General features: G+C 34.1%; 1 protein-coding gene across 22 annotated transcripts in view; it reads right to left on the reverse strand.

Moving 5' to 3' along the window:
* The window catches only part of TBC1D19 (TBC1 domain family member 19), a 151,942-nt gene that overhangs the window by 60,065 nt on the left and 69,571 nt on the right, over positions 1–22,306 (reverse strand). For 20 of the 22 annotated variants that reach the window (XR_015165506.1, XR_015165505.1, XR_015165509.1 and 17 more), the window contains exons 9-13: positions 22,165–22,237; positions 18,465–18,503; positions 16,557–16,669; positions 4,717–4,791; positions 1,644–1,706 (exon numbers count right to left, since the gene is read on the reverse strand). Coding sequence is in view for 17 of the 22 variants with exons in the window: in XM_086406210.1 (XP_086262336.1) it covers positions 1,644–1,706; positions 4,717–4,791; positions 16,557–16,669; positions 18,465–18,503; positions 22,165–22,237 (363 nt within the window). In the remaining 5 variants the exon portion in view is untranslated. Of the gene's footprint in view, positions 1–1,643; positions 1,707–4,716; positions 4,792–6,524; positions 6,633–12,342; positions 12,518–15,981; positions 16,021–16,556; positions 16,670–18,464; positions 18,504–22,164; positions 22,238–22,306 lie in introns of those variants that run through there. The other 2 variants (XM_086406219.1, XM_086406218.1) reach the window with 2 other exon arrangements.

Consider the following 22,306-nt stretch of genomic DNA (forward strand, 5'->3'; position numbering starts at 1 on the left):
TCCTAGCCACACTCAGTTGAATTGAAGCTTCCATCATGATGATCTGGGGCTATGAGGAAGGAGAGAGTGCATCATGGCTCAAGTGCTACAGACTGATTTGAGACTTAATCACTTCTCCTGAATAAATGTTTTTATTTGCTGACTTGACATCTAATCTTAAGACAGTTTCCAGATACTTTAAATGTTTGGGTTTTTGTTTTTTTTTTTGCTTTTTAAATAATTTTCACTGGTTTTGATTTTTCTAATAGGGATGGTTCTGTGGACCTCTTTATGCTACAATGCCAAAAGCAATCATTTCTACTCAGTATTTCAGTTTAGAAACAAAAATTACTATATAAATGAAGCTTTAACTTTATTGTACATTCAAAATTTGACTGAGTACCAAAAAATAGGTATCAGGCTACATATTTGCTACATACATAAATAAATTTAAGGTTTTTATACTGTTTTAATTAATAACAATATGTTAAAGAATGGGATTTTAAGTCTTAACTTTTTTTTAATTTTAAAAATTAATGGCATATTTGAAATCATGGAAATTCCCTTAAAATTCTTTCCAAGGTTATCTCAAATTTTAATTTTATAAATAAATTTTATAAAATCTTTTGGACTTTAGTTCTTGGAATATACGATTAGGTCGCACAGAGTCAGACATGACTGAAGCGACTTAGCAGTAGCAGCAGCAGCAAACCTTCTAGAGAGATTCTTATTTAACTCTTTTCTTAAACAGATACACAAACTACAACCACTATTACCATCAGAGACCTGCTAATTCGACATCTGGGACTGATTTACATTTAGTCAAGCAGAAACTGCCATGTGGAATCTAGATTTTTTTTTTCCATGATACATATTGCTGCTGCTGCTGCTAAGTCGCTTCAGTTGTGTCCGACTCTGCGACCCCATAGACAGCCTCCTACCAGGCTCCTCTGTCCCTGGGATTCTCTAGGCAATAACACTGGAGTGGGTTGCCATTTCCTTCTCCAATGCATGAAAGTAAAAAGTGAAAGTGAAGTCGCTCAGTCGTGTCCGACTCTTAGCGACCTCATGGACTGCAGCCTACCAGGCTCCTCCATCCATGGGATTTTCCAGGCAAGAGTACTAGAGTGGGGTGCCATTGCATATTATCTATCTTTTATCTATCTATGTGTGTATGATCTTTAAAAAAAAAAATATCATTTAAGCAATTCTACATAAATCACATATTTCCTAATTGTGATGTTTCTATTTTGTTTCTCTTTTATCAGATATAAGAAAGACCTAGGTAAACCCAAACATCCACAGTATCACCATATGATGTGATCAAACAGTAATCACAACTCTTCAAGCTGATTTCAAAGCACTTAATTATTTACTCAAGACCTTTAATAGAAAAGTATCATGTAAAAATGCTTTCTCTAAACATCTTGGGACAGCTGAAATATGAAGTAGACACTCAATTTATGAATCTGATCTATACCTCTCCTGGGTGGAACAGAGATGAAGTTCTTATCCTCCCACCTAGTCTCTTTTAAGAACAAAAGTTAACCTGATCCCAAATTTGGAACTAATACAATTATGTAAAGTTTTTTTTAAAAAAAAAAAGTAGCCTGAGTTAGAGAATTTAAAACAAGAACATTATATATTTTAATTTTTCAACTTACCTGATATAAATAATCTTCAAATACAAAATAATAATCATCATTGCTTGCTGTCAATTTCACATCCTATAATTAAAAGTAGAAGGCACTGAAAAGAACTTAAATGAGTACGTTTATAGTACTAAGACATAAATATAACATACAGAAATAATACTGAAATGATTTTATTACTTCACATATGATTATAAACTTCTCAATTAGATTTTATCACTGGGTTTATCAGAAATAAATTTATAAAGTTACTTGACTGATATTTGTGACACATTACTTGACTTCAAATTGTTTACACTTATTTGGGTTCCATGAGTAATTTCTTATTATTTATTTCAATTTTATCTCCTTTGAATCTAATATTTAGGTATCTTAAAATTAGAAAAGCATTTGCAATCACAACATCCAAAAGCAGCCGTAAAAATCTGGCCTCAAATTACTGTTCAATCTGGTCCTCCACTGTTCAGGCCCACATTCATGCCATTCCATCAAAATACCAAAAATCTTTGATGTTTTTGTAATTATTCATTTGCACGTCATCACTTGTTAGCAAAAGAGACAAAGTTTATCTTCAATCTCACCAGCAAGAAAACATACATGGTAGAAATACTGGAGAATGAGAAATACTGGTTATACGCCCCAAAGAAATATTACTTAAAGACACAGATTAAGAGAAAAGAAAGGAGTCAGTCTAAGTCACAACATGGGCATAAGTAGAGATCACGAGATCTCAAGGAGGATGATGTTGCCTCTAAGGGGGCATCATTCCTGGGGAATCAAAATTTTAGAGAAAATTTTTTCTTTTATGAAGAAAAGGTTGAGAAACACTGATATGAACTGTCAGATCACAGTAAGCAGTAGAAAATTGTAGATGGTGTGGATTCAAGACAAGTTTGTGAGAAAAAAATACAATCCAGAGAGAATCATTAGATATTTTAGCTTAGGGAGGGTTTGATGATGTTCTGTGCTTAAGCATTGCCTTGTTTCCTTCATTTCTTTAACCGCTAAAATAATTCTATTTTCTATTAAATTAAAAATGAATCTTTGCCAAAGGGAGTTGTAATGAAACTTCAAATGATTATTTTTTTAATGCTTATTCCCTTAAGGGCTGACTTTAATAATATCTGGAGTTGCTCCAGTACGATCAGCAGCGTTTAACTAACATAAGTAAACACTCATGCTGTGGACCGTCAGGACTGATTCTACCAAAACTTACATTCAGCTGTTCAGACACAAGCTGTTTACCTCTTTCTCATGACAGATTTGCTTTACTGATTCTAACTGAAATTCATGTTGGCAGCAAAGGGAACTCTCGTGCTAGCACTCTTGGATTTTTTGAACTTCTCTTGTGAGTCTTCTCTCATTTGAACAGAGAGATTAAAGTCTTAAAGCCCAAAAGATCTCTTAGGCTGTTGCTAAAATGATCCCCTGCGTACAGTCATTTGACCTCAAAGTCAATAGCAGTACCTGTGATCCAAATCTATGTAAAAACTTCTAGAGTTTTTCAAAAGAGTCAAGACTTTTCATCAAAAGACTGCATCCCCTTAATTCCCCTCATCCTCCTCCCTGTAGAGCATAGTGGTTAAAGGTACGGGTTATGAAATCAGATTACCTAGATTCAAATCTTGGCTTTACTATTTAATATATGAATTTAAATGGATTTCTTTACTCTTTGTTTACCTTAGTTCCCTCATCTGTAAGACAGTAAAATAATAGTATTAATACTTCCTACTTTGCTATAATACATGTATCAATATGTGGCTGGTGAGTAAGGAAATGATGTCAGTACAACATGAGAATTGTGTTGGTTCAAATGCAATTTTCCTTTAAAAAGAGAAGTCAGAACAGCAGAAGTAGAATTATATCCTTCAGCAGGAAAGGGCAAAGCCTTCTGCAGGCATGAGCCCTTTGCCTGTTTCCAAGAGAATGGAAATTTCAAGAGAATGGAAAATGAATGATTGCATGGGGTCCCTGTCTCCAGAGAGGCACACCCCCAGCCTTGCATATCTCTTAACTGCTGTACTGCCTCTTGTGCCCTCCTGAACAGCAGCCCCAGTGGCTCTGTGCAACTGAATTATTTTAGCACTTACACTTTGTTATTTTTGTACATTTTTAATAATTCCTGCAGGAGCAGCCTGCTTGGGCTGTCCAGTTCATCTCCCAATGATTGTTTCTGTTAGCACTTTGGCTATAAAGTTGCAAAAGCTACCCCAACCCTATTTTTCCTATAAGCTCTATTATTTTTAATGCATGATCTTGTAGAATGCAACTTTTTTTTTTTAGGAAAAAAAAAAGAATTATCATTTATAGCCCAAATACTCCCCTGGGGTAGCTGTCAGGATCAGTTAATCTATGTAAAGAGTCTGGAGCATTGTATGACACACAGAAAGCAATCATTAAACGCTAGCAGTCACTGTTATTATTAACTTCTGTTATGTTCTACCCAGACAAATCTTTGGGTCTTCTTTCCCCTGTTTCTGAGGTCTGGAATAATATGCCCTTTCTCCTCTATCTTACAAGTTCTAAATCTAAAATCCAAGTCTTTTAAACAACCCAATTATGAATCCGGAATCAGTCAAACCCTATACCATGCTTTTAGCATCTACATCTCAACTCTCAATAACAGATGCCTGGAAATAAAACTTGAGATGTGTTTAACTCTATGTCTAGAAATCAAAAGAAATGAAAAATAAGCTGTGACTTCAATATAATAAAATAAACAAGCAGGCCCTAAAGAATTGTGAGATAAATAAGATGAAGAAATCCATAATCTGATTTTTTTTCTTTTAGTAGATTTTCTGTATAGTTTGAGTGGAAAATTGTAATTTATAAGGACAAGAAATATCACTCACTTAATCAATATACGGGAGGGTCAAGAAAGGATTGTGAAGACAGTTGCAAAGTGAAAGATAACACTGAATAGAAACCTCAGATTTTGAAGGTCAACCTTATCGTTCTAAGTATAATGATCACTTAAAATTATTTTTCAAGGTTAATATGTATCATAGATAGTGCAGTACCTACATGAAGACTCTTGATAATTGCTTAATGTTAACGAAATGGAAAAACTTACAGTTTCACTTACTTTATAAATTAGACTGTCCACCAAAAGGTCATGTTGTATCACATTTGTCTTAAGCTGCTCATAATATAAAATATCCTAGATTTAAAAGAAAAACAAAAACATTAAAAGTCAATCATTTATAAAGTCAGCCTCAAACTTTAATAAATAATGATCATTAATAGTATTATATACACTAAGAGAATAAGGGCTTTATTTTATTACTAGAGTCTCTAGGCCTGGATAATAGCTGATGATCAATAAACAGACTTAATCCCATCCCTTAAGATAAAATCTGGTACCTGGTAGGTATTTAATCAATGTTTGCTACATTGATTTAAATGTAATTTAACTTTAATAGCAAATGTAGTATTTATTAATTATTAGGAACTGTTTTACCCAATATGCATGTTACTCTATTTAATCTCATATCAACAAAATAAACCTGTTCAATGATTATTATTCCCATTTACATTTGAGAAACTGAGGCCCAGAGAAAGAAGTAACTTTCTGTTCAAGGCCACAAAGGTAGTAAGATTTGATTCCAGGAAACCCCCAGAACCTATATAAAAACCCAGAGTGACTACTCTATACTGCCTTTCTAATATCTAAATTATTATAAAATAAAAAAATTTAAGCATACTAAATCATCCCTGGTAGTAAAAGCTATCATATAGCATATGAAAAAAAAAAAATCAGGATTTTTTTTTGAAAAAAATGTCTTTAATTTTTCATTTTTAGTTCAAAATAAAATGGTTGTAACTATACAGAATGCTATATAGCTAACTTGTACATGATTTAAACATAGGTTGGAAAAGTATGTAAGTTTTTAAGAGGTAATGTCAAACATTCTCATATCATCTGGCTAATGGACAATGATAAGGGTTCAGGACTTTTAATGACATTGGTCAATAGAATCAGTAGTGCACTTTAAATCTGAGCCAAGGCTTTTAAAAATTAAATAAAAATCAGCTATAGCACCAGGAACTCTGCTCAATATTCTGTAATAATCTAAGTGGGAAAAGAATTTGAAAAAGGATACATGTATATGATGCACAACTGAATTACTTTATTGTATATCTGAAACTAACACAACATTGTTAATCAACAATACTCCAATATAAAATAAAATTTTTTTAATTGCAAAGAAATTAGTAAAATTTTAGCAAAAAAAAATCAGTTAAAAAATATTAGAATATCAAATTAACTCTAAACAGTGATAAGATTAGGCTGAAAGTTAAGTGAAAGTGAAAGCTGCTCAGTTGTGTCTGACTCTTTGGGACCCCATGGACTATACAGTTCATGGAACTCTCCAGGCCAGAATACTGGAGTGGGTAGCCTTTACCTTCTCCAGGGGATCTTCCCAACCCAGGGATTGAACCCAGGTCTCCCACATTGCAGGCAGGTTCTTTACCAGCTAAGCCACAAGGGAAGCCATTTAATAAAGAATAAGAAATAAGAATAAGAGAGGAAGGACAGGAAAGAGAGAAAAGGGGGTAAGGAAAAAGAAGAAAAGACAGAAGAAGAGAAAGTGGGAGGAAGGAGGTAAGATGTAATCCAGTTAAGGGACAGGCTAATAGTTGGTCAGGTGTTCATAATAAAGATTGAGAAAGGTCAAGATTAAGTGGGTAGTAGCTGTGTTAAAGAGAGATGGAAATATCATCTGACTACTACAAGCTGATCCCTGCGTTTCTCCGAATCCCTCCATCCATCTCTCGGGGACTCTAGCCCTGGTTTCCACCTCTACCAAATACTGCTTGGCTCCCTCAGTACTGTGTGATTCTTTCTGAAGACAGTCCCTCAAACAAGTAAGAGCTAGGGGACAGGATCACCTGGGACAGAGAAGAATATCTGATGCATGCAGCAGCCATGGCAGGGTGGTGTTCAAACCTATGTTTCCTGAAATACAATTTCTTTATTTATTTTTTAATTTTATTTTTAAACTTTACAATATTGTATTAGTTTTGCCAAATATCGAAATGAATCCGCCACAGGTATACCTGTGTTCCCCATCCTGAACCCTCCTCCCTCCTCCCTCCCCATACCCTCCCTCTGGGTCATCCCAGTGCACCAGCCCCAAGCATCCAGTATCGTGCATCGAACCTGGACTGGCGACTCGTTTCATACATATTATACATGTTTCAATGCCATTCTCCCAAATCTCCCCACCCTCTCCCTCTCCCACAGAGTCCATAAGACTGATCTATACATCAGTGTCTCTTTTGCTGTCTCGTACACAAGGTTATTGTTACCATCTTTCTAAATTCCATATATATGCGTTAGTATACTATATTGATGTTTTTCTTTTTGGCTTACTTCACTCTGTATAATAGGTTCCAGTTTCATCCATCTCATTAGAACTGATTCAAATGTATTCTTTTTAATGGCTGAGTAATACTCCATTGTGTATATGTACCACAGCTTTCTTATTCATTCATCTGCTGATGGGCATCTAGGTTGCTTCCATGTCCTGGCTATTATAAACAGTGCTGCGATGAACATTGGGGTACACGTGTCTCTTTCCCTTCTGGTTTCCTCAGTGTGTATGCCCAGCAGTGGGATTGATGGGTCATAAGGCAGTTCTATTTCCAGTTTTTTAAGGAATCTCCACATTGTTCTCCACAGTGGCTGTACTAGTTTGCATTCCCACCAACAGTGTAAGAGAGTTCCCTTTTCTCCACACCCTCTCCAGCATTTATTGCTTGTAGACTTATGGATGGCAGCCATTCTGACTGGTGTGAAATGGTACCTCATAGTGGTTTTGATTTGCATTTCTCTGATAATGAGTGATGTTGAGCATCTTTTCATGTGTTTGTTAGCCATCTGTATGTCTTCTTTGGAGAAATGTCTATTTAGTTCTTTGGCCCATTTTTTGATTGGGTCATTTATTTTTCTGGAGTTGAGCTGTAGGAGTTGCTTGTATATTTTTGAGATTAGCTGTTTGTCAGTTGCTTCATTTGCTATTATTTTCTCCCATTCTGAAGGCTGCCTTTTCACCTTTCTAATAGTTTCCTTTGTTGTGCAGAAGCTTTTAAATTTAATTAGGTCCCATTTGTTTATTTTTGCTTTTATTTCCAATATTCTGGGAGGTGGGTCATAGAGGATCCTGCTGTGATGTATGGCAGAGAGTGTTTTGCCTATGTTCTCCTCTAGGAGTTTTATAGTTTCTGGTCTTACGCTGAGATCTTTAATCCATTTTGAGTTTATTTTTGTGTATGGTGTTAGAAAGTGTTCTAGTTTCATTCTTTTACAAGTGGTTGACCAGTTTTCCCAGCACCACTTGTTAAAGAGATTGTCTTTAATCCATTGTACATTCTTGCCTCCTTTGTCAAAGAGAAGGTGTCCATATGTGCGTGGATTTATCTCTGGGCTTTCTATTTTGTTCCATTGATCAATATTTCTGTCTTTGTGCCAGTACCATACTGTCTTGATAACTGTGGCTTTGTAATAGAGCCTGAAGTCAGGTAGGTTGATTCCTCCAGTTCCATTCTTCTTTCTCAAGATCGCTTTGGCTATTCGAGGTTTTTTGTATTTCCATACAAATTGTGAAATTATTTGTTCTAGCTCTGTGAAGAATACCGTTGGTAGCTTGATAGGGATTACATTGAATCTATAAATTGCTTTGGGTAGTATACTCATTTTCACTATATTGATTCTTCCAATCCATGAACATGGTATATTTCTCCATCTATTAGTGTCCTCTTTGATTTCTTTCACCAGTGTTTTATCGTTTTCTATATATAGGTCTTTAGTTTCTTTAGGTAGATATATTCCTAAGTATTTTATTCTTTCCGTTGCAATGGTGAATGGAATTGTTTCCTTAATTTCTCTTTCAGTTTTCTCATTATTAGTGTATAGGAATGCAAGGGATTTCTGTGTGTTGATTTTATATCCTGCAACTTTACTATAATCATTGATTAATTCTAGTAATTTTCTGGTGGAGTCTTTAGGGTTTTCTATGTAGAGGATCATGTCATCTGCAAATAGTGAGAGTTTTACTTCTTCTTTTCCAATTTGGATTCCGTTTATTTCTTTTTCTGCTCTGATTGCTGTAGCCAAAATTCCAACATATGGAGGCTGAACAACACGCTGCTGAATAACCAACAAATCACAGAAGAAATCAAAAAAGAAATCAAAATTTGCATAGAAACGAATGAAAATGAAAACACAACAACCCAAAACCTGTGGGACACTTTAAAAGCAGTCCTAAGGGGAAAGTTCATAGCAATACAGGCATACCTCAAGAAACAAGAAAAAAGTCAAATAAATAACGTAACCCTACACCTAAAGCAACTAGAAAAGGAAGAAATGAAGAACCCCAGGGTTAGTAGAATGAAAGAAATCTTAAAAATTAGGGCAGAAATTAATGCAAAAGAAACAAAACAGACCATAGCAAAAATCAACAAAGCCAAAAGCTGGTTCTTTGAAAGGATAAATAAAATTGACAAACCATTAGCCAGACTCATCAAGAAACAAAGGGAGAAAAATCAAATCAATAAAATTAGAAATGAAAATGGAGAGATCACAACAGACAACACAGAAATACAAAGGATCATAACAGACTACTATCAACATTTATATGCCAATAAAATGGACAACATGGAAGAAATGGACAAATTCTTAGAAAAGTACAACTTTCCAAAACTCGACCAGGAAGAAATAGAAAATCTTAACAGACCCATCACGAGCACGGAAATTGAAACTGTAATCAAAAATCTTCCAGCAAACAAAAGCCCAGGTCCAGATGGCTTCACAGCTGAATTCTACCAAAAATTTAGAGAAGAGCTAACACCTATCCTGCTCAAACTCTTCCAGAAAATTGCAGAGGAAGGTAAACTTCCAAACTCATTCTATGAGGCCACCATCACCCTAATACCAAAACCTGACACAGATCCCACAAAAAAAGAAAACTACAGGCCAATATCACAGATGAACATAGATGCAAAAATCCTTAACAAAATTCTAGCAATCAGAATCCAACAACACATTAAAAAGATCATACACCATGACCAAGTGGGCTTTATCCCAGGGATGCAAGGATTCTTCAATATCCGCAAATCAATCAATGTTATACACCACATTAACAAATTGAAAAATAAAAACCATATGATTATCTCAATAGATGCAGAGAAAGCCTTTGACAAAATTCAACATCCATTTATGATAAGAACTCTCCAGAAAGCAGGAATAGAAGGAACATACCTCAACATAATAAAAGCTATATATGACAAACCCACAGCAAACATTATCCTCAATGGTGAAAAATTGAAAGCATTTCCTCTAAAGTCAGGAACAAGACAAGGGTGCCCACTTTCACCATTACTATTCAACATAGTTTTGGAAGTTTTGGCCACAGCAATCAGAGCAGAAAATTTCTTTGTTTTAAAAAATGCTTGATACACAGTTCTCTAGTTTGAGTCAAATGCTCATCACATAAAGATAATCTGGGAATTTGCTGGCTATTTTTAGTCATTTTAATTAAAATTTTAATTTTAATTAAAAAGCTTTATTTTGTTCTCATTCATTATGTTTTGATTTCTTACCTAAAGAAAAATTATTTTACTATTTTATTTACCTTCTATTATATTTATTAAATCTACCTCTTTAGTTAGAATAAAAGAACACTTTTAAAGGTAGGAACAGCACCCAACTCAAACACCAATCCTGACAGCTAGCAAAGGGCATAATATTATACTTTAATGCTTCCTAGTGAACGTAGCAGAAAAGCTGTTTAGAGTTATGTTGCTTTTTAAAAGTAAAAAGTTTAAAATTGCAAACTGATATATGACCATTAAAATAAGTGAAACAATCTAGAGCTGGATAAAGAAAATACTCTTTTTTTCTTCCCTCCCACCACACTGAAGAAACTCATGTTATTTATATTTGTATTAATAACATTATTTGTAATTTATATCCTTCCATACTTTTCTCCATGCTTATATAAATATATAATCATACTTAAGGGTTTTAGCTGTTGTTTGTTAACATAAAATGGAATCATACTATACTTATTTTTCAGTTTCTAGTGATGTATCACGGTCATCTCTCTCTGTCTTTTAAATAACTATCAACACATAAACTTTAATATTTTTAAAACTGCACTACAGATACATTATGATTTATTTAACCATTCCCCTATAGATGGCTACTCAGGTTGTTTCTAGTTGTTTGTTGCTACAAATACTACAATAAATATCCTCATGCACATATGCCTTTCCTGAGCGACTTTCACCATTTTCACTTTTCCATGGGTAAAAATAATGGTTATCTTACTGTTGTATTAACTTAGACTTTCTCAAATACTAATAAAGTTGACTTTCTTTCATATGCTTATTGGCCATTTGAACTTTCACTTCCATGGTTTACGTATTTTTCTGTTAGATTACATTTATTTCATTAATCTGTCAGATTCTTTATCTATACTGAGGATTAACATTTGTCATTTGGGTTACAAATACCTTTTCTTCATATTAATATGTTTTGTTTTTGTTTATGGTATACACTGACAAATTTTTCAAAATTCTTTATGGATTTAGGTTTTCTTGCTTGCCTTAGGCAAGGCTCTCCTACACCACATATTTATGTAAATATTTTCCTAATTTTTTCTAAAATTGATATTTTAAATTTACATGTTTATAACCTACCTGGAATTTATTTTAATATTTTGTAAGCCAAAGGTCTGATTGTTTTCTTTCAGAAGGATGGTTATCAGCATCATTTATAAAATAAATCATGCATTTCCAATTGAAATAAAACTTCAACATTTCTCTATCAGAAATAGATTCAGTAGGCAGAAAATCAGTAAGGTCCAAGTTGAACTCAACACCACCACCAATAAACTGGATATGATGGACACCTATACGCTACCTCATCCAACAGCAGCAAAACACACATGATTCTCAAGCTCACATGGCACATTCACCAAGACGGACCACATTCTGGGTCATAAAACATGGCTTTAACAAATTTAAAAGAATAGAAATCCTACAGTGTCTGCTCTCCGACCCACCGTGGAGTTAAACTAGAAACCAATAACGGAAAGATAACTGGAAAATATCCAAATACACGGAGATTAAACAACACACACATGGGTCAAAGAAGAAATTTCAAGAAAAATTTCAAAGTATTTTGAACTAAATGAAAAGGTAACATCAAAATTTGGGGAATGCAGTAAAAGCAATGCTTAGATGGAATGTATAGAATTAAATGCAGGCATATATTAGAAAACAAGAAAGACCTAAAATAAACAAACTAAGTTTCTACCTTAGGAAATTAGGAAAAGAAGAGCAAATTAAACTGAAAGTAAGCAGAGGAAGAGAAATGATAAGAATAGAGCATAAATAAATAAAATTGAAAATAGGAATCAATAGAGAAATAGCATTGGAACCAAAAGTTGGTTCATTGAAAAGATCAAGAGACAATGATGAGCCTCTAGCTAGGCTAATTAAGAAAAAAAGAGAAAGGACACAAATTACCCAAATCAGAAGTGAAAGATCCTTTGAACATTAAAAGGATAATGGAGGAATACTAGGAATACTTCCCTGCCCACAGATTTGATAACCTAGATGAAATGGATCAATTACTTGAATAAGATTTTGCTGAAAATTTGCTGAAATTCACACAAGAAGAAACAATGTGTATAGGCCTAGATTTGTTAAAGTAACTCATTTAATAATTAATAACCTTCCAAAACAGACAGTACAAAGCCCAGAGTGATTCACTGGTGAATTCTACCAAACATTTAAGGGAGAGATTCTGCCAGTCTTCTACAATCTCCTTCATAGGACAGAAGCAGAGGGAATACCTTTTAATTCATTCCATTACCCTAAAAGCAGACAAAGACATTATAAGAAAACAATTTATAAAATAAAACAATCACCAATAATAGAATATTTAAAGAGTACTTTGTATAAGCTCTGGCAAATAGACATTTAAGAGCAATAAATTATGATTATAAAGGCAATCTTTGAAAAGCAAAGTAGCCCAAATTTTTAGCATCAGACAATAATTTTAGTATATGTATCTATTTGGTCTTTTATTCAGACTTAGACTATCCATTTAACTAAAGAGAAGAAGAAAATATATACTTAAAAAATCAAAGAACTCACAAAGAGTCCTAAAATTTTATACTTAATTGTTCAGTAAGCATTTAGATGAGCCTATCATTTTTAGGTACTGTACAAGATACTGACATTAAGATGGTGAAGAAGAAAACAATTCCTGTCCCCAGGTACTCAATCTAGAAAGAATGTGAACTTGTTAGTTGCTTGGTCATGTCTGACAGGCAAAAATACTGGAGTGGGTTGCCATTTCCTTCTCCAGGGGATCTTCCTGACCGAAGGATTGAACTTGGGTCTCCCACACTGCAGGAAGATTCTTTATCATCTGAGCCACCAAGGAAGCCCCAATCTAGAAAGGGAGTCAGACAAATAAAGTAAGAAGTATGATATATGTTTCTTTGACTTGAGTCCTTGCTCCTGCCCTGGTTATGGCAGGAGGGAAAAGAAGGAAGTATCTAACAGTAGCAGAGATGGAGTCGGGAGAAGGCACGGTAGAGGAAAGGTGAGGAAGCTTTCTCAGGAAAGGTGATGGAATAAGCTGCACATGAGAGAAGAGCAGAGTATCCAACAAGAGAAAAGTCTGAGACTTTTTTTTTTTTTTCAGGGAGAGAACAGAATGGTAGAGAGACAATTCAACATTTCTTGGATGACCATAAATGCATTGAGGTGAAGATTATGCCTTTTCTTTTAGACATCATGAGTCTGATATACTTTTGGATCATGTGTTAAGAGTTCTGTAGGAAACTGGAAATAAAAGTTTTAGAGTTAAGACAATGATTGATTGAAAACAGAGTTGGAGCCATTACAGAAAGAAATGATTGGTGAATCAGTCTAAGGAAAATGTGCAGAATGAAAAGAAGATCAAAACTGAATTCTGAAAAACACAATCACTTGAGGGTTGTACGGGAACCCAAATGCAGACTTGAAAAAAAAAAACAAAAAAGAGGGAAATAACTAAAAAAAAGGATGAACTAAATTAAAGACCAAGAATATTTCAAGGACAGAGTAGATAATAGTATCAAATGCAGTAAAATGCAAAGACTAAAATGCGTCCACTGTTCTTGACATCTTTAGCTAGGACAGTTATCGTTATTTGGTAGAACGTATACCAGAATAAGGTAGATTGAGTGATTATGGGATTAAGAAAGTAGGAGCATTCAGCATAGAATTTTCTTTCACATGATTTAGATATAAAAGTAGAAAGTTCACAGGTTTCATGGAAAGAATTTGGATAAGTTCTTTCTGATGACTTATGTTTTCTCTGGTTAAGAGAAAGTAATATCTTTTACTAAGATTGTGAAAAGCAGCGGTTGAGGAGAGTGAAGGACAGAAACAGACAGTGGGAAGACTAGGTAAGTGTGACCAGAAAGATCTAGGATGATCAGGCATTGCTGGAGATCTTTAGGTCAGGCTGTGGAGAACCTTGTTGTGAAATCACTAAAGGAAATCTTAAATGTTAATACTCATCTTGACTATTTTATCAGTAAGTAAGAACTTAGAGCAAAGTAAAAGAAAATTTTCTATATTCTTTTAATTAGCAAACTGAAATTAAGCAAAAATTTAAATATGCATGTTTGCTAAATATGGATATTTGATCCAGAAATCTATAGAAAATATATAAAGACAACGCTTTTAAGCTTATCACATATTTTCTTAAAAAGAGAAAAAAATCAAAGTTAAATAATGTTCTAATAAAAGTATTAAATAAACTAACTGCTAGGAACTCAAAGCATTAAATACCAAGTCTTTCTAAGAAGGTAAGATTTTTAAAACAGGTTTATGGGTGTGAAATTTGAAATATTCTGTTTATGTATCTCCTTAACTATGATACATTTGCATGTGTACCTTATTTTAAGTGACTGAAAAGTAATTGAACAAAACATTCTGATAAAGAATTCTTTGTAAGAAGTATTCTCCCTCCTCTAATATACCACCTAAACAATTATTTTGGAGTTGCTATAGTGTGTGCAGGTCACACTTTTACAGTGAATATAAAAGTGTAAGGTATAGAAAGTGTTTTATTCAATAAAATCAAGATTGCCTTTCTGATATGAATTTCTATTTACAGATCTGTCATTTTGAGTACAGAAAATCAAGATCATTATTAACTCCAGAATGCAAGTGTAAAAACAGCTGTTGAACATTATAACAATCATTATTTTGGATTACTACTTTTATTCTACAGTGATATTTCTGGAAAAATTCTAAATCTATTTTTGAAATGGAAGTAGTTCCTCTGCAGAGACAGGACTTGTTAACTTAGCTGCTGGTCGATGAAGTTGGTAGGTGATCTAACTCTGATCTACACAGTCAGATCAGAACAAGAATTACTACCTCTTTTACAAGAGCTGATGCACTAAAAAAAGGCCCAAAGTACACTCTAAACTGTTTTGTCAACTGTTACTTTTAAAGTGTCACCTCAAAAGATCAGCAGTATCATTTGGTTTAAAATTGCTCTAAAATAAAGCACAAAGCTTATTCTTTCAAAAAGGAAGCAAGTGATTTTTGATAGTGCTGTTTACAGAGGGAGATTTAAAACACATATATATGCATGCACATACACACACATAAGCACACATACATAATTTGCGAAGGCCAGAGGTATAGCTTTTATAATACTTATGTTAGTGCTTGATTTTCTTAAAAACAGCATTATTATAAATTATGATGTATGATTAATATTATATAACTAATTTATTAATAATTATCACTATTATATGTAATTTTAATATATGTGTATAATTAGATATGTATATAGTTATAATATATGTGCCTAAATTATTACATATTATAAATTATGATTAATTTACAGTTATATGCAATATATAATTATTACTGCTACCATCAGTGGTGGCCTGTTACATCAGGTACTGGGTTAATAAAAGACTTACATTTTATTTAATTCTCATAACCACTCTATGATATAAAAATTATTACCCATATTTAAGCATAGGTAACTTGAGGCTTGAAGAAATTTTTCTCACTCAGCAACTTATTTCAAATAAGTTGGGGGAGCTAGGAGTTGAAACTAGGTCATATGATTTCAAAGCAAACCCATGTTTTTAACCACTGTCTAGTGAACTATTAGTTTGCTATAACTATTAGTTTGCTATTTATTAAAATATTTAAATCAATGATTTGTAGATCAATGGGCTTAAGCAAAAAAAAATTTCTCTAAAATATTTCAAAAAGAATGTGTTACATATTTTTTCTTTATTGAATCTATTACCTGTCTGTTGGTGATTTCTCTTCATTTTCATTTTATTTCCTAAAATAAAATGTTCTTATACTTAGAAAAATAACATTCCCACATAAAATGTCAATTTTTAGAACTATAAAAATGGTGCATATTTTCAAAGTAACTGTAGGGACAAAGTACTCATTCACATACACTGAGCAGTCTGTCTTTATTTCACCCTGTTCTAATCCCCAGTTCCACCACACATCCTCACTGACCTACACTGGTAGACTCCACTTATTACAATTGTATGGAATTGGCCAAAAAGCTCACTGGATTTTTCTACAAGATCTTTACAGAAAAACCTTAATGAACTTTCTGGCCAACCCTACACTTACTGTTTGGGTATAGGTTCACACTATCCAATTAATTATTAATAATAAAAACATATATATTAAATACATAGTGATTAAATTATGTATTAATCTTATCTTAGAACTCTAAACTACAGTGAATTTGAAAATTAAAAAGGGGATACATATAAGACTAAGAAAACATATTTCTGTTTTGAAACACGGGTCTTTGAAGAATAAATATCAAATTTGGCTCATCCTTCTTTTTCTTACCTCAGGGTGACTGGAGATATTCAAAATGAGAGCCCATAGTTCAGCTCTCAGGGCTGTGGGACTTCCTTGTCTGATATACTGTTGAGCAGCAGCACTATCTTGTTCTGTTAAAACTGTTAAAAGTATATTAGAATCTCATTAGAAAATGTGTAATGTAAGAAATACATTGAAATCTTTACAATTATTTTTAGGAAGCTAACATTTCATCTTTGTATCTTACATAATTAAAACATATCTTGGCAATCTTCTTTTACTCTCTGATTTTTGATGTGGTCTTATTTACAGTCCTGTATGTTTTAAGCCTTAGGCTCCTCCACCTCCTACCTTATCTGAAAGTTTTTTTACTGTAAGTACCTTGAATTCCTGTGCTTTAACTATAGTTTCATGGATCTGCCACTAATGATGCATATATATAATAAATTTTGGATTTGAAGATCACATCAAATCATACCTACAGAAACCATAAATTTCTTAAGCATATTCTACTCAGTCATGAATGTTCTAGTATTTGGAAGTAGTATGCTATCTGAAGTATTACGACTAAGAATTCTACAAATGTAGATATCCATTCTATTAGATGATCTTTTAACTATCTGCCAAAATCAACAGAAGAAGTGAAGAAGTGAAGATGCTCAGTCGTGTCCGACTCTTTGCAACCCCATTGACTGTAGCCTACCAGGCTTCTCTGTCTATGGGATTTTCCAGGCAAGAGTACCAGAGTGGGTTGCCATTTCCTTCTCCAGGACAATGAACAGAAAAGAGGAATTTTTTAAGAACTGAAAACACAAAGGATCCAATAACATTTTAAGGCTCCAAATTATTCAGAAGTGGTCAAGTTCTCAAAATTAATATATTATCCTTTTGTTTTAATTTTTATTTTAAAGAAAATATTAACTATTAAATCTAGAAATTAAGTCCCCTTCCAAAACAAATAAAACCGAAATATAAAAAAGTAAAAACAAAAGAAGAAATACTAGACATCTGCTAATACTTGTCTAACAGTACTGTTTTCTTATATTCTTAAAAGAAAAAGGAAAAAACCTTACACTAAATGAAAATGAGAAGACCAAAAGAAACAAAGGGACCCTTTGAAATAAAAAGATGAAACATACCCTTTAACTTGCAATTATATTTAATGTAAATATCAAATCATATAAATACAGTCCTCTAGATTCTGAAAATTGAACTAAGGAGATTAGACCATGATAATATAACTGTCAGAAGGTTCATTCTGACACAAAGACTTATCTGCACTTCATATTTCAAAGACTGAACTGGCTTTATATAAACAAGGAAAAGAATCTTCAAAAGATGGGGAAAATTTATCCTCCAGAATGCTGACAGCTGCTCAGTTATTAAGTCCTGCCACTGTGAACAGTCACCAGGAAGCGTGGCAGTCATCACTTTCTCCTGATGCAGGAGCATATTCCTATTAACGTTAATGAGAAGGGTGTGGGCATATCAAAGAGAGAACCTGACTCTGATTTTAAAATGAAATTCCACTGTTGAATGGATTAAGCTAATACCCTTGAGAAATGTGTAGCTGCATTTATCTTTTGTTTTTTAGTGAATCATCTGTGTACTTCTTTATCTGCTGTTTATTGATAAAGCCAAAGTGATGCATTTCCCCTCTTTATAAAGATTCCTATTGTTTTATCTACATTGTTAATTATGATTCCTTTTTAGGTCTTTAGCTTTTCAGGGATTAAATTTCAGATGAGGGCATATGATGCAGACATTTACTTAAAACTGTCTCATTTTTAGAAGTTAAAATAAGTTTAATCAAAAGCTTATCTTTTTCTCAAGAGGAGGAGATGTATACTAAATAGCTGATTCGTGTTATTTCACAGCAGAAACCAACACATTGTAAAGCAATTATCTTCCAATTAAAATGTTTAAAAAGCTTACCTTTTTGCCCAATACGTACATGCTCATTTTCAAAAAGCTCTAAAAATGATAAAATAACATTTTTAGACACAAATATAATCAGCCACATTTAGAATAATATTATGTGTATTTTTCTAGTATTGATGCTTCTAATTATTTTCAAAGCTGGAATAGCTCTACAGGAAACTATAAGAATATACGTAGAAAAGTCTTTTTTCTAAGTTGTTTGAAGTTTATAGAAATTAAAAGAAAATTAAGTATATTTAATCAGAAAAAAAATTGATAAACTAACTTCCTTTGTTAAAATAGTATAAAATACCTTCTCATAACACAAGTTTCTGTCAATTCATCTTTAATTTTTTTCCCCTAAAAACAAAACTTATTGACAGCTTCATTTGCAAACCCCTACTTCCACTCTAAACTAGCATGAAAGCATACCTAATAAAAGCGTTAATACTATATGGGTAATCCCACTATAAAAATGCCATTTTAAAAGGTTATATGGGGAAAAAAAAATTTTGCTTTTAAAGTACCAATCATAATAGAAAAAAAACAAAACTCCTAAACTTGGTCATATTCAACCCAAGAAACTTCTGTTCATCAAAGACATCACTGAGAGTGAAAAGGTGAGTCACAGAGTGGGAGAATATATTTGCAATATGTATCTATCCAGTGAAGGTCTTGTACTTAGAACACAGAAAGCACTCCCAAGTACGTCAACTTAAAAAAGACAACTATCCAATGCAAATATGCAGAAGATGTGAACAGGTTCTTTACAAAAGAGGTAATCCAAAGGACCGATAAACGTATGAGAAAATGCTCAACCATGTTAGTTATCAGAGAAATGAAATTAAAACCATTATGAAATACACAACCACCACAATGGCTAAATGCAAAGGAAATGGAGCAAATAAGCTTCTCATACAAAGGTGGTAGGAGTGTAAATCAGTCCAACCACCTTGGAAAACCATTTGGCGACACCTACGAACACTGAACGTATGCACACCCTACAACAGTTAGCAGCATTACTTTCACTATGAATCCTAACGTCTGCCTATATGTACCAGGAGACTTACACAAGAATACTCACAGCAGCACTACTGTAATACAGTCAGCCCTCCAAATCTGTAGGTTCCACATCTGTGGATTCAACCAACCTCAGACTGAAATATTTTTAAAAAATTCTAGAAAATTCCAAAAAACAAATCTTGAATTTGCTGTGTGCTAAGTTCTAAAAAGCAAAACTTGAATTCATGTGAATGAACTGACGTTGGCATACCCTGCTGTAGTCTCCCACCATGTCATGGATTCATGCTGCTTGCCAAGGAAAGCTATAAGGTCAGTAAAAATGAACCAAGCATTTGCAAAATAAAGCAGAAAGAAGCTGAAGTATTAGTGCTGCCCCTACAATTGCAAAAATGGTCTCTGGTTCATGGTAAAATGCTTACAAAGGTATTAAGTGTGTGGCTGGAGGACATGTCACAGAAGCATATTCCTGTTGACAGCAAGATGAGGTGTGAAAAAGCACTTAGCCTCTGTGAGCACCACTATGAGGGGATGAGGAGAATGGAGTCTGAAGCTCACAAGGGATGGCTGGCTAGCTTTGTGAAGTGCTGCAACCACAAGAACTTAGAGATCATGGGAGAATCAGCATTGGCTAATGCAGAGACAGCTTCAGCGTTCCCAGAAGAGCTCAAAAAACTTACAGAAGAGATAGGCTATCTTCCAGAGCAGATCTTCAATTGTAATGAAGTGGGCATGGTCTGGAAGGAGATGCCCAATAACACCTATTTCCATAAGAATGTAAAGCAAGTCCCAGGGTTCACGACCTGGAAAAATCACCTTATTCTGGTGCTGTGTGGTAATGCAGCAGGTCATGTGATCAAGCCAGGCTTCATCTACTGAGCAAGCAATCCCCAGGCCCACAAGAACAAAAACAAAAATTGCCGGCCCATGTTCTGGCAATACGAGAAGGTTTGGGTGAAGGCCATTTTGTTCTTGGAGAGGTTCCACCAGTGCTTCATTCCTGATAGTAAAGGGATGAAGAGAAGGGGCTGCCATTTCAAGGTCCTCCTCTTAGCTGAGAATGCTCCTGGTCAACCCCAATCTCTCTGCTTCACCAACGAGAATGTGGAAGGCTGCTCCTGTTTCCTAACTCTCTGTCACCGCTGCAGCAGTCCATCCAGGTGACTTACATCCACCTCACTTGCAAAAGGTTCCCTGCTGCCCTTGATGCTAACCCTGCCTGCAGTAGCAGCAGCAGCAGCCGCCTCAGTAGCGATTTATGAAAGAGCTTCACAATTGCAGATGCAAGTTTGCCCACTGCAGAGGTTGTAGATGCCCTAAAGCCTGATGCATGCTGGAGGCCATTCTGGAATGAAGCAATCAGTGACTTGGGGACTTCCCCAATATTGATGCGGAAATCAAGAATACTTTGAATGTTTCAAGGAAAGTTTGGTAGGGGAGATTTCTCTGACATAACTAACTGATGACAATGTTGAGGGCCACACAGAAGAGCATAGAGAAACCCTTACCAAAAAGGAACTTGAAGATATGCTGAAATCCTATAAACACACAAGGATGGTGATGATGATGATGACGTAGAGATTTAGTGGAGGCAGAGTCGTCAATCTAGACACTTGAAAAATTTGCAGCAGTTTTTCAAATATGATTAGAGACAGAGAACATGTGTGTATGTGGAAGTGGGGATGGAGGTGGCAGAAGGGGGAAGGACAGAATGAGGAGGCAAGAGATGAGATTTGAATAGTAAAAACAGTGGTTATCTTTGACACAGGGGATCAAGATTGAAAGGGGGTAGGAAAGGACTTCATTTTATTGATCTGGGTGGTAATTTAATAAGAGTGTCCAATTATAAAAATTTATTGAGCCATTCTCTTAGGACACATGTACTTTCCTATATGCATTATACAGTAAAAAAGGTTTTAAAATGATAATAAAACATAGCTACATCTAGAGTTGTTTTATATATAAAACACATATAACACATAGTATATGCTCAATAACTGTTTTTTATTATTATTATTAGCAACAATAATAAGTGGCCAACTTCCTTATCTTACAGTGGAAGAAACAAGTCCCAAAATACAAAGTGACTTTTCCAAGTCACACAAGTAGCCAGTGGCAGAGGAAAAGACAAGAGCAGCCCCATGGCTCCTGTCTATGATAATTAGTACAATAATATAGACCTTCCACATTTTAAGTCAATTTTTACTTCCTGTTTATTATGATTAAATATTAATCCAGTCTTTTATGAAAATATTGGCATTTAGGCACAAGAAAAGAGATGTTGGGGAAATGTTCTAGATGAAAACACACCAAGTTTAAAACCTGTGTTTGTTTATACAAGATAGAATGTCAGTGTTCATTTAACTTGGTGATATGAAAAATAATAAAGATGGTGACGGCAAATAAAGGGAGCCATGAGTGCTGCCAATGAAAATGTTACCAACAAAATGACTTGTGTATGTCCTAGGGGTTTTCAAAGTTGTTTTAAAGACCCTCAAGTAAAAAGACAATATCTAGTTGAAGGCTAATAAATATACAAGATTCTATACAATAATTAATAGTAACCAAGGAGAGGCACAAAGCATGTTAGTTGACAGATATTAAAAAGTTACTAGATTAATTTGGAAATGACAAGATAAACCTTAACCTAACTCTCATTTTCATTTATTATATGCCATATGGGAGAAATACTAACCAGGAGGCACTTGTGTAGAGTCATCTATACCCAGCTGTCCTGTAGTTAAGCCAAGTTCTACAAAGAATTCTTTCTGAAAAATAACACACAGAATTACCATACATCTCAGACTTTTCTACACGTTATTTAAAAGATAATCTTC

The sequence above is a fragment of the Bos grunniens genome, chromosome 6 (assembly GCF_055505025.1).
Source record: "Bos grunniens cultivar Pamir isolate PY7600 chromosome 6, Bosgru_T2T1.0, whole genome shotgun sequence".
In the NCBI taxonomy this organism is placed as follows: domain Eukaryota; kingdom Metazoa; phylum Chordata; class Mammalia; order Artiodactyla; family Bovidae; genus Bos; species Bos grunniens.